Source organism: Austrofundulus limnaeus, unplaced genomic scaffold (assembly GCF_001266775.1).
Source record: "Austrofundulus limnaeus strain Quisiro unplaced genomic scaffold, Austrofundulus_limnaeus-1.0 Scaffold58, whole genome shotgun sequence".
NCBI lineage: Eukaryota > Metazoa > Chordata > Actinopteri > Cyprinodontiformes > Rivulidae > Austrofundulus > Austrofundulus limnaeus.
Genome location: NW_013952460.1, coordinates 2070396 through 2083442, shown reverse-complemented (window position 1 = coordinate 2083442; position 13047 = coordinate 2070396). Strand labels below are relative to the sequence as shown.

Here is a 13047-nt window from a genome sequence, read left to right as displayed (position 1 = left end):
TGCATTGCAATATTTTGAGCAAAACTGTGCTCTTACCCTGCTAATTGAACCTTCACACTCTGCTCTTATTGGTACAATGTGCAGTTAATGAAGATTCTGGTTCAATTTAACCATGAAACCTCCCACACTAAAATGACAGGTGTTTCATTTTCACTGTCTAACCCCTGTAAGTTGTATGTTAGATGTTATAAAATAGGCTGCATATTATAAATTGTACAAACATTCCTACTTTGGGAACAAAAAAAAGTTTACATCAATCAATAAAAGCCCCAAAGTAATATGATGTCAATGTCCATGATGGATGTACTGTATATAGTTCTCTGMTCACAGCCGTAATAATATTTCTGAACATTGTAAATCTTACATTACTACCAGTCTAATCCAGGATTGGTCAGAATTATAGTTAGGGACCAAGAAAGAATTATCAATGCTCGTTCAAATGTAAACGTTAAACTTGAGTGCCACATTGCTTGATCGTGTCAGTACATGACATATGTGCTCCAATAACTTCAACATTCTGACTATAATGTTGGGTTCTTTACAACCTGTCTGGCTGTTATCTTTTCATCCTTGTCCTACTTTGTTGTTGCAATACTGCTCACCACAGGGGTACTAAAAGTGATGGAAGGGGCTGCTGTGTTACCATAACTAAGCTGTAAATAACTTGTACTTTTACATTTCTGATATACACTGGTTGAGAATTGTTGTGGTGTCTCTGGAGCAGTTTTTCCTCAAGAATACTGCCGGACACAATCTAGCATGACAGGGAGTGTCTCGACAGCAGCACCCTTGCCCAGACCAATCATCACRGAGCTGTAATAGTCTTCCTCTGTAATCTCTAGGCTAGCCATTCTTATATGGCAGAGATTGATTCTGCTTACAAAAGAATCGCTGCGGCTATATAGTGAGTTTGGCCTCTAGCTTTCAGAGTTACAGTGTGTGGTCAGTTGAGTCCGGTGAAACCCATTATTCTTCTGTTCAGAGGCTACAGAGGAAAGAGGAGTATCCCCTCAAGCACTGAGCCCAGCAACATCTTTACCCGTCTTTGTGCAATATTGCACAATCTGGTTGAAGGAGTCATTCTTTTTATGCCTGATAATTAGCTCTTTTGTGTGTGTGTGACTGTCATTACTATCAACAGACATAGTGGCAGTTTTCAAATAAGCTATTGCCTCTTACAGCACGGCTCCTCAGAATTCAAAATGTTGTTTGGAGGCAGAATCTGTATTTATTAAAGCAGCCTGCTGAGATCAGAAGGATGTTACCTCTGTCTGCATTTCAAGTCAGTCACCTCCTCCTGTGGCCTCTCGTGGTCCTGCCGTGACTTGGCTCTGTTTGATTCTGCTGCGGTCAACAGAGAGCTGCTCATTAATCTTAGCCACACTCTGTCCCACTTCTCTCCATAATCTTCCTTCTCCTAATTTCCCTTATCGGTCACACTGACTTTCTTTTGTTTGTGTTTGGAAGGCTTACTCTAGGCTGTTAGCCAAAGGGTGCAGACAGAGTGCAGAGCGGACTGCGGCAGCTTCCCTCCATCCGTCATGAAGCCAGGGGTGGTTTATCATGCCAGGTTTTGTTTTCYTTTCTTTTTTTCTTCCAGCAAATRCTCATTCATTTACAGGCGATAGATTTTGCTGAGAGTATTGATGGGGAAGCTAATGTTTTTAAGTGCAAGATTACACCACATTTAATAATGATGTTACTTATTGCTGCTGGCTCTGCACACTGTCATTTGTCATGCACCCTTACTCTGTGTTTGTTCAATCCTTGCACAGCTCTTCCTTCCTCCCRCTAATTTTATCCCACTCGAGTCTAATCTCTTTATTGCAACTAAATTGTTGTGTTGCTCAGTAAACGTCAACAAGACAGGTCCATCTATTTCATCAGCACTCCGATGTCTTTGAAACTATCAGCTGCTGTCAGGAGGGAGYCCCAAGGCAGTCAGTGGTGTCCTATTAAACTCCCAGTGCTCAAATTAAAACATCAAAAACACGCTTCTGATTTTGTGAGGGGAATTTGGGAGAACGTATGTCCCCTATTCTAAAAACTATCCTTGTCAGGAAAAACCCACGTGAATAAACTGTAAAAAACACACATATTTGCTGTGCTGCTGAGTGTTTCACCTTTTAAAGCTGCTTGTCAAGTTTCATTGYAATCTCTTCTGACTTATCAGATCTTGAAAACTTCAAAACCCAATCTGTGAGGAGTGCTGTCAGTGTCCGTGAGGGTCAAGGAGTGGTTCTGCTCTGTGGTGCRCCCCCACATTCTGGAGGTAAGCTTTGCTAGTTCAAACCTTTTTTTTCTCATCTTCGTGTTTTGTAATGGGGACCTTCACTCAGGCTATTTTTATACCATTAGTCACGTGACTAAGGCTACGTTCACACTACAGGCAAATGTGACCCAAATCTGATTTTTTTGCCCCATCTGACCCATATCTGATTTTTTATGACAGTCTGAACGCGACAAATCCGATTTTTTCTAAATCTGACCCAGGCTGTTTCATCATGTGGTTCTAAATTAGATACATATCTGATGTTTTCAAAGTGACTGCAGTGTGAACGCTCATGTCACATTCCTTCTGACATTTTCATCAGTGAGGWGGAGGTGAAGGATCAATAAGACACTAACCTCAAGTCACACAGTTTAAATCTGTAGCTCCATGTGTTTACAGCTCCAAAACAGAAGACCAGTTGCTTTGTCTTTTTACTTTTAATTTTCCATGTAGATATTAATGTCCAGCCTCTGTGATGGAGCGTATTAATCCTAAAGTTAATCGGTCAATACTTTATGTTCAGCTCGTTGCTTTGTTCAAAAAATAAAAAGCTTCACTGGAGCATCCCGGTCAGAGGTAGGTTCAGATATAAACACTGAACTAAACAAGCAGGTCAGATAATTATTTAATCAGCTCTGATTAAACAACAACTTCAGATTCGACATGCAAAAAGGAGCATCCATGCTAGCTCTGTAAAGAAACAAGCCGGCTGAATGAGACGTCACGTCTTTTACTGTGCATGCGTGTCACATCAGTGCTGTGTAGAGATCACACTGGAGTCTGATGCAGGTCACATTTAAAATGCGATGTGAACGTTCACACCAAAAGATTTGACTTTTTTTTTTTTAAATCAGCATTGAGCGTAAAAACCTGCAGTGTGAACATAGCCAATGTCCTCTGGACACTGATGTGCATACAAACACTTGCAGCCGAGCTGCGCAGGTTTAGCCGTGTTTAAACTTAAACTTTAAATTCTGGAAAACAGCATAAAACTCCACTGGGAAGACCACAAAACAGTGTGCTACAGTGCTCGCAACTGACTCAGGGTACAGCCATCGTCCCAACATGAATGGAGTATTTTTTGTTACTTTTTCCAAGCTAAGATGCTAGAAAGCAGCTGGATTTGAGCAATGGGACTGGCTAAATTTGACCGGAAAAGATCATAGACTTAAMGTCTGCTCCAAACATTTAATTGGAGGTAAAAGACCAACACTGGACCACCCGGATCCTGTCCCTATATTTTCTGTCGATAAACAGGTTCAGTAAACCTTATTATTTTTACTGTAGCCCACTGCTTGCTTTACTCGTAGCCATTATGCTAGTAGCCTCATGCAGTGATCTACTGCAGTCAGTCCAACATATAGTGATAATGTTATACTTACACAAATTCTAAACATCACCATTAAGTTTCTTATCACTGGTGGCTCCAATGAATTCTGCTTGTTTTCCAAATCTGTTGAAGACCTCAAGCCATCCTTTCAGCTGAACTTGCCTGCGATTGCTGTAGTTGGATCAGTCGAAATTTGCTCTAGAAAGTCTTTTTCTGTTACGGTATTAACATCGAATCTCCGTAGAATCCACTCCAATTGTCCGATCAGTTGCGGATAATGTATGCAAATGATATGTCCCGAGTGAAAGTCCCCATTGAACTATGCTAGATAGAAATGACTTTCCTTCATTTTGCAATATTTGATAGCAAATCCCTCCCTGACAAGACACATCTGTTTTAAATGTATTTACAGTCTTTAACTCTACTAATGTTTCAATAAAATACTACTAAACCTTTTACAGATCAGAGTGTTACAGATTAAACRTAAAGAAAGGCTCTCATTTGACTAATTTAAGCGTTGGATAGGAAAACTGACACTCCTATCACATTGTGAATTTGAAGCTACAGGAAGCAGTTGCTTGGTTCACCTTCACACAGAAACTGGTAAGAAAAAAACTCAGGTAGCAAGGCACTGTCGAAAGGTGAAAAATCCTCTGCAAAACAGCACAGCTAGCTAATTAACACGGTGCATTGATTTGTTTATTCAGTAGAAAACTTTGTGGTTACAAAAAGGAAGTGAGCGGAGGGGAGGGGGGTCTTTAGTTGTAAAACACTTTGCCTACAACAAAAACCTGCTCCCTTTTAAACTCGAGGTTTACAAAAAGTCTTAATTAACAACTTCAGTAAAGCAAAAGTTGGAGTTTATTATTCGCACAGTATATATTGCTGCACYGGTTCTAATCTGTATGCTAACGAGAGCAGAGCTGTTGGCTGTAGCCTTGTGTTTCTGTACCAAATGTTCTAAAAAAWATGCTTTAATTGTTCAAGTGAGGAGCTGAGACTGTGTTCTATAAATGAGGGGCTACAAATAGAAGATTAAGTTGCAGGCTGCACAGCCCCACCGCTCTGCATATCTACCCAATGCGGAGGACATGCACAATGGCTGCTGCCTAGCTTGTCACCCTCTTGATACAATAGCTTGCACATTGGAGCAAGCAATTTCTTTCACAAGAGAACAGTTTGTCGAAGAGCATTGTACAGCTGGTCTTTGGGATAATTGGTCAAAGGAGTCTGTGTGAAATACAGTTTGACAGCATCCCTCTCTGACACAGGCTTATACGCGGCAGGGTGCTGCAACTGTAGTTCTTTTGTGTTTCACCACATTCTCAAAAGTGACTGAAAATAAAAGCAGTGTGAACCTTTCTATACCTTTCTTCCTTCTTCACCTTGCTCCTTCTCAACTCAGACTTGTTTTTTTTCCCCTGGATTTCTCTCCCCCCTTCCTCTCTTGAGTTTCAAAGCTCCGATGTGCCTTATAACCTTCCACTGCACTGCACTATATCAGACACATACAATATAAAACTTTTTTTATTACACTCAATTGGCTTAGAATTCAACATATGCTTTCTTTGCTGCAACCATATGTAATATCAAACCACCCCGATGTGACAAATTAAATGCAATATAGTCAGAAGTAGTGGGTTTTGTATTGCTTCTGTATGGCAACATATTTTCAGTTGTTTATTTAAAAGGCCATTTTAGGCTCTTTTTCTTCATAAAAGAGCTTGTGTTGTATTTATCACAGCACTTGACAAAGAATTGCACTGCAAAGTGCTATCACTGCACATAGTTCAGATTGGGGTTATGCTGACTCTGAGTTTCGTGGCTCTTGCTTCCTAATCAGAAGGAGCTTCGTATCTGCATCGCTGCACTCAGCTTGGACCGTTCAGCCCATCTAACACCAAGTGGCTCGCCCACTCGGGTGGCGCTACGCATGATTGACAGGCTTTGCGTACACCTTTTGACTCGGACCCTCCCTCCTCATTCCACCACCTCTAAAATAAAAGATCACACGGARCATCTTTTTTTTTCCTTCTAGAAAACAACATTGTAATTCAGCATGACAGGCCTTTCTTTTCTTATAGAACTGTCATTTGTGAGAAGAAATGACACAACGTGGTTGTGTGTGTGTGTCGATTCATTGATCCCTCAATCCATTCGTTGGTTATGACGTCCTCAAACTAAGTCGCTCAGGGATCAGGGGAATGGAGGCCATGTGTCAGGGGAGTGCCACTGAAGCACTGTAATCCAGTTTGTTTCGCTCCCTTTCCCCTGGTTTCCTATTTTTTCTGCACTGATAGCTATTACATTCTTGGTATCTCTTCCTAAGGAAACATGGATAAGGGGATGAAAAATAACTAACATGAAGTGGAGTTCTTTTGATTCAGCCACCCCATCCATGGACTCGAGGCCCATCTAAAGTGGACCAGCACAGCGTTAACTCAACTGTTATTCTTTCTGTTCTAGAGCTGGCATTTGCATGGATTTTCAATGAATATCCATACGCGGTCCAACAAGACAGTCGAAGATTTATCTCTCAGGAGACCGGGAGTTTGTACATTGCCAAAGTGGAGCCCTCTGATGTGGGAAACTACACCTGTGTGGTGAACAACACTGTCACAAAGGAGACAGTTCTCAGCTCTCCAACACCACTGGTCCTCAGGAGTGATGGTAAAAAAAACAACCAAATATTTTTCTTTTATGTTTAAATCTCATATACATTCAACTTTTTTCTATTAACAGACCTGTTCTTCGTTTTTTGTACACCAAAATTTAATCTAGTCTTTTACACACTAAAGTCAAACTTTGTGTTTCAACTTAAATAGAACAGAAAAAAAGACATGAGAAGTCTAATAAGACAAGAACATTACTCTACCATACACAATCCTGATAACTGTACTTACATGTACAATTACACACATTATACAAGATGCTCACTGAYAGAATGTTACATACGAATAAGCTAGAAACATTTGGTTTTCTTCTAGTAAAAAAAGGAAAAGTAATATTAGTTAACACTGATAAAACTAACTGCTTGTACTTGTCTTATTTTTTCACTGAATACAACTTGTAGAAAACTTTTATTCATGTGTTTCGTATAAAATTTGGACTCTTTTGAATATAATGTTGTTTTCTAAAATAAGATCCCAATATATTCAAGAGGAAAGTGATTTTTCAGTCATTTGTTTGCCTGAAGCACAGTTTCTGCACACCRACAAGGACATTCAAACTGCTTCATGTTCTTTCGTGCAATCATTGAACAGCAAGACATTGCWGAGCCGGGACTTTTGTTTAAATAAWAACACCAGTTCAGCAATGTAAAAATACCATAATACAAGCAATAATGTAAAAATAAAATAACATTTTCCTCCCTGTTGATGTATTATGCACGACAAAARGTAGATGATTAGTACTGATGAATCAGGGTGTAAGCAGCATGCTGTAGCCGTAGCTGCAAAGAAAATAGTTGAACAAATTTACAGTCACTCATAAATCTTGGGTCTTTTCACAAAATTAACAAGAGCAGAAAGAAAACAAAACTGAGCTGTGAATGGATGTAAATGGATATTTAACTTGACTGAACTGAAATCAAGCCATCCCCGGAAGCGATAGACACACACTTGAAATGTAAATTAAACTACACACAGCTTTTTTTTAGAACACCCAATTTGAAAATGTTAATTTCAATTACTTTGTGTTATATAATGGGTTTTTTGTGAAAAAAAAAGGTCTCCTTGTAACTAAAAACAAAGTTAACTGAATGTGGTGTTTTTTCCCCTTTAAAATTAATGAAATAAATTCAGCAAAGTTGAATGGAAACAGGTTTTAACATAAAATAATATACGTAGATATATATATTTTTGTGGTTGGTGTTTACTTTCTTTTATTTTTTTGTTTAGCAATGATATGACATTTTGTAAGCATCGGAGGCTTTGATGACCTAGAAAATGAGAAATCTATCTAATTCTTAATGGATTTGCCACACTGACACCAACTCAACAGACCCATTGTTCTGATTGGTGCCTCACTCACTGCATTAAAACTTAATGAGTTATTACCATCCAGTTATTACAAATTAATATTAACTTTGCATTATTGCTGCAATAATGCAATGCTTACATTTTTCAGAGTCTGTGATGTCTTTGAATCTGAAAGCACCGGACAGCAAAGCAGCTTTTGCTCCTGGGCACTGTGAATGTAATTGTAATGGTAAAGGGCATGCTGTAATATTTGCAAAGAAGCCTGTGACCCATTCCAGTGATGTGAATATAAATAAAGTCATAAATGAAGTTACATTCATAAATCTCTAAGAGTGATAAATCTCCACTAGTCTAATMTATTTCTTGATGTGTTCCCTGAATCTTTTATAACCCACCTCTTATTTCTCGCCTTCTTTATAAGCCCTTCAGTGGTCACTTTTGCTTCCTGCTTATTAAGACTTTTGTGTTTGCTGTCTGAGTGTGTTACAGCCTCTCATCTAACCCRAGTGTAATGTCCGCTGTTTATCACTGATTTAAAAAGCTTGTTGTCCATTGTCACCCTTTTCTAGGAGTAATGGGTGAATATGAGCCAAAGATAGAAGTTCATTTTCCCGATGCGGTTCCAGCTGCAAAAGAATCAGTGGTGAAACTGGAATGTTTTGCTCTGGGAAAGTAAGTAAACCTAAAGGTCTATCACATTGGTTATTTCCTGCATAAGTTAAAGCTTTTTAAGATGGTTTAATTGCAGCCAAGCATAACATGAATCATTGTCAGGTTTATCTGAAAACACAATGCCAGTCGGATTTGTAGGAAACACAAACTCACAAGGCTATTTTCCTACGTCATTTAATCACACTTTGATCACAGTGACTGACAGATCCCTTCGTTCTTTCTTTTGTTGTTGTTATTTTTGTAGCCCTGTCCCAGAAATTAGCTGGAGGAGAACCAGCGGCGTCCCATTCCCGAGCAAAGTCAAAATGAAGAATTCAAATGCCGTCCTTGAAGTTCCTAATTTCCAACAGGAGGACGCAGGGACCTACGAGTGCGTCGCAGAGAATCGGCGGGGCAAGAATGCTGCACGGGGTCGTGTTTCTTTCCATGGTGAGTTAGCCGTTTCAAATTTGTTGACGATGAAAGCAAAAAGACACAGATTGCTACAGATAACTGTACTTGTACAAGAAACACACATTTTTTTCCATCTTTATTTTGGAGATAATGTTTTTGCAGTGATCGTTGTATCATGAAATTCAAATTAAACTGTAAAACTCTGTATTTAATTRCATTAAATACAAACAAATTATTAATTCAAATATAAAGGATAAATGACTTGAATAATAATTCAACTAAAAAAGACAATAATAATTCATTTTAAATTTTAACATTTTGTATCATCAAAAACATGCCCTGGGATTACTTTTGTTCTGAACTGGTTAAAAAAAAAACAATTAAACTGAATTGAAACCAAAATTATTTTTATTTGTAATATATTTTAATGGGTTTAAGATCTAAATAGATCTGTATTTTTTCCTTTTTCTGATAACCTACATTTAGTTATGTGTAATGCTACAATTTCCTACCCCAGAAGTGCGTAAAACTAATTTTAATATGTTATTTTTTCTTTTTTTCTAAGCTAAACCTCAGTGGCTCCAGACAATGGCAGACACCGCGCTGTCCATAGAGGACAACCTTTTCTGGGAGTGTAAGGCCAGCGGAAAACCTAAACCATCCTACAGCTGGTTGAAGAATGGGGAGCACCTGATGGCAGAGGTACAAAGGTTTATCAGACTCACATGGAGATATGCTAAGCAATTTTGAATAAAAATTATAATTGTAAGATTTGCCAAAATTAGTCCACCCACTTCCTCTAGTTCGATGTTGGTTCTAGCATAACTTTTATTTATCTTAACAAGGTTGTCTCAGCTGTTGCTAAAATGTGTGAAACAGTTTGTGTTTTTCCACAGTTGAAACCCTGGCCAAATACTACTCAGTAGGGCAAAACATTTGGGGTTGATTAATCAACACTTCTCGCTTCTAAAAAGATGTGCAAAGCCGAAGAATGATGCACCGAGGATCTGTCGGAGAGACATAGCAGCATGAATGTGCAGAATACATGACAATTATCAGAAAGCATAAAAAGCTAAGAGAGGAATATGCAGGAAGAATCATTTAGCAGCACGGTGTGATTTATCAAACCTAAAACTTGTTGCGGCCGCTGTTTTAGTGTCTAAATTTAGCGTGTTTGAAAGGCAGGTGCAAACCGGCTGTGCAGTGATTCAGACACCGTTATCTGCTTTGTTGCAGCAGTGTGACACTTTAATATAATAAAACAGCTCAGCAGCTTTAAAAAAGTCTATGTAAAGCCCATCTCAGCTGTGGTGTTTTTGTTTTATTTGAATGTTTTAGTTGATCACCTGAGCTTTGACTAAGGATTTTGTTCCTTTCTGAATCTTCCTCCAAATGCAGCCTGCAWTACAATAACTGCACTCTAATAATTGAAATAGTCACAACTCTTGTGATTCAAACTTCAAACTCTTTAAAAGAGTGAAAATGAGAACGCGTATTTTTTCCATGACTCTCAGTTAAACAGTTATCTTTGCACTGATCTGTGTGCACTTCTCTGCTGGTTCGGTTGACAAATTAAGTTTATTTTAATGCGATGTAAGTATCACATCAAATTCATAACTGTGCAATGAAAAACAAATTAAACAAATAATCAAACTAACAAAACACTTTTATTTGTCAAGGACAGAAAGAGACTTGCAGCTCTGGAGCCGTGGGTTGACAATCTTTTTTCTATTAAAAATAAACTCCTTGCAACTCTGAGTTTTCTTGGTTCACACGCTAAATCCTCATTTTAACAGGACGGTCTGCACCATCTTTGCACCCGTTATTATTTGCACACACAGTCTTAGTATGTCGCACTCAACATGCCCACTTTTAACCCAGAATATTTTTTCACTGGACCAGCTAGTTAGTGCTTGTTATTTGGAATTTTGATAAATTAGCATTGCTTCTTACTTGTTTTAATTAATATAATTATTAACATTAAAACCAAAGCTGTTATCTGAATTTTAAGGTACTAGAAGGCTTTATTATATTTTACGTTGTTTTTAGCTTTGACATGATCATTTCAACATGATCTTAGTTGTTTAATGTTGTTGTGTATGTTTTAGTTTTTTTATTCTTTGCTCGTGCTGTAAATTCACAGTCTCAGGGAGAATAAAGTCTGACTTTTGTAGTTGCTTCAGTTTGTTGAGGTTTATGGACATTTGGTTCTGCACAGTTCCCACCACAGGGTTTCAATCAGGTTGAAGTTCTGGATTTTGACTGGATCATTGCAGTTTCTTTTAAGCCATTCTGATGTAGATCTGATCTGTGCTTGAGAACTGTCTCATTTCATGAGCCACTTTCAGCTGAACTTCAGCTGTTAAGCAAATGATCTTTTACTCCACAGTACGTTGGTCCACAGAGGAGCTTTTGTTTGACTGAATGATGTTCAGAACCGGTCCATATCATCACCACTCCACTGTGCTTATTGTGCTGTTATGCTATGATTGGTTTGGTGCTGTGATTCATGGCAGAACGCATCTCTTATTTTGCCTCATATGTCCAAAGGACCTTGTTCTAAAAGTCTGGTGATTCATTCAAATGCAACTTTGTGAACCTAAGTTGTGCTGCCATGTTCTTTTTCGTGAAAATGCACTTCTTCTGGCAACCTATCRAAACAAACCAGACTTGTTTTGCCTTTTTCTCATTGAACTGACATAAACTTTTAAGAGGCTTTCAGACCAAAACAGAAAAAGGCGGTGCTGTGCACTGGAATCTATTCTTTCCTATTGCATGCTTTGCACAAAAATGCTGTGTTCTTCTGTGCTGAGCAAATAGCAAGCAGAAAGAAAAAAATTGTATAGGTCTTCTGGACGGGTTCTTCTCTAATGAAACGTTTCATCTCTCCTCCAAGAGACTTCTTCAGTCTGAGAGTTTCAGGCAAAATTCAGGCTTTTAAGCACTGCCTCCATGTGACGGATACTCACATCACATGGCTATCGTTGACACCTAATTAACACCTATTGTTAACAGGGGGTGGAGTGATACTGGCAACAGTAGCACTGTAGGAGGGGGACAACTGAAAACKGAGGCCTCCACCTCTGTTTAATGATGGATGGTCTTTCATTAAACAGAGGTGGAGGCCTCCGTTTTCAGTTGTCCCCCTCCTACAGCGCTGCTATTGCCAGTATCACTCCACCCCTTGTTAACAATAGGTGTTAATTAGGTGTCAACGATAGCCATGTGATGTGAGTATCAGTCACATGGAGGCAGGGCTTAAAAGCCTGAATTTTGCCTGAAACTCTCAGACTGAAGAAGTCTCTTGGAGGAGAGACGAAACGTTTCATTAGAGAAGAACCCGTCCAGAAGACCTATACAATTTTTTTTCTTTTTGATTTTTTACCTGGATTACTGAGATGCATCAGGACAAAGAGCAAGCAGCTATGCAATGCAGTGCAAAGCTGAGTCCAGAGCTTCAGTTTGTTTATGTATTGTGACGCACAGTCGTGCAGCCAATAAACACATCAAACCGCTCCCCACTGAGCTGAAAAAAACCTATACAAATAACTGTATTGGCCAAAAGTAGCAGATCACTGTGGAAACAGAGCTCCTTCATCAGCCTGAATATTCCACATCAATGTCCTCGCTCGATCCTATTTGTGTACACACAAACATGCTCACACTATAGCTGCATCCCTTTTTTTTCTTCACTCAAGAAGGGAAATGCAATAACTGTTTTTTAAAGCAAAACAAATGCAATATTCTAGCAGACCCCTCCTGTACCAGCACCACATACAAATCTGAAGCTGCTCAGAAATATCCTCTGCTCGGGGAGTCATGTGATACAGCCACTGCGGGAGGATGTGTGTCTGTGAGCTCCGGGTATAAGCTTCAGTGTTGATGACTTCTTAATAACAAATATATCGCTCCAGATATTGGATATATATTTTTTAAAAATTGTGGAAAATTATTTTCTACCTGGAACTAACTAATTGTGGTTGAAATTCTAATTTTTTTTTGTTTTTTTTGGAAGTTTTTGTCTCAAGACAGAGTGCTCGCACGTGGGGAAGGTGGTGACTGATCAAGATAAACCAGTACTAAAATCCCTTCAAAAGAGGAGCTTACTCAGTTCAGATTTTAAGAGTGTGTATTGTTTGGAGGTCGTTTTATATTATCGATATCACCAAAAGAMAGGCAAATCTCTTGACAATACTGTCACTGCGAAAAAACTGAACCTGGTTTTCTTTTTAAGACTCCAGGAGTAAATGAATTTTGGAGAAACTTTTATCAAATATGTGAGAATGCTCTTTAATGGCCCAGATCACATACAGCAGGTAAAATAAGTATGGAACACGTCACCATTTTTCTCAGTAAATATATTACTAGAGGTGCTAATGACATGAAATTTTCACCAGATG

At 38.7% G+C, this 13047-nt stretch overlaps 1 protein-coding gene across 4 annotated transcripts in view; it reads left to right on the top strand.

The window, feature by feature from the left end:
• Positions 1-13047, top strand: part of cntn3b (contactin 3b) — a 147668-nt gene that overhangs the window by 76350 nt on the left and 58271 nt on the right. For all 4 annotated transcript variants that reach the window (XM_014009484.1, XM_014009483.1, XM_014009481.1 and 1 more), the window contains 5 exons: positions 2174-2272; positions 6069-6272; positions 8152-8254; positions 8499-8683; positions 9213-9349. In XM_014009484.1, the coding sequence (XP_013864938.1) occupies positions 2174-2272; positions 6069-6272; positions 8152-8254; positions 8499-8683; positions 9213-9349 (728 nt within the window). The remainder of the gene's footprint in view (positions 1-2173; positions 2273-6068; positions 6273-8151; positions 8255-8498; positions 8684-9212; positions 9350-13047) is intronic.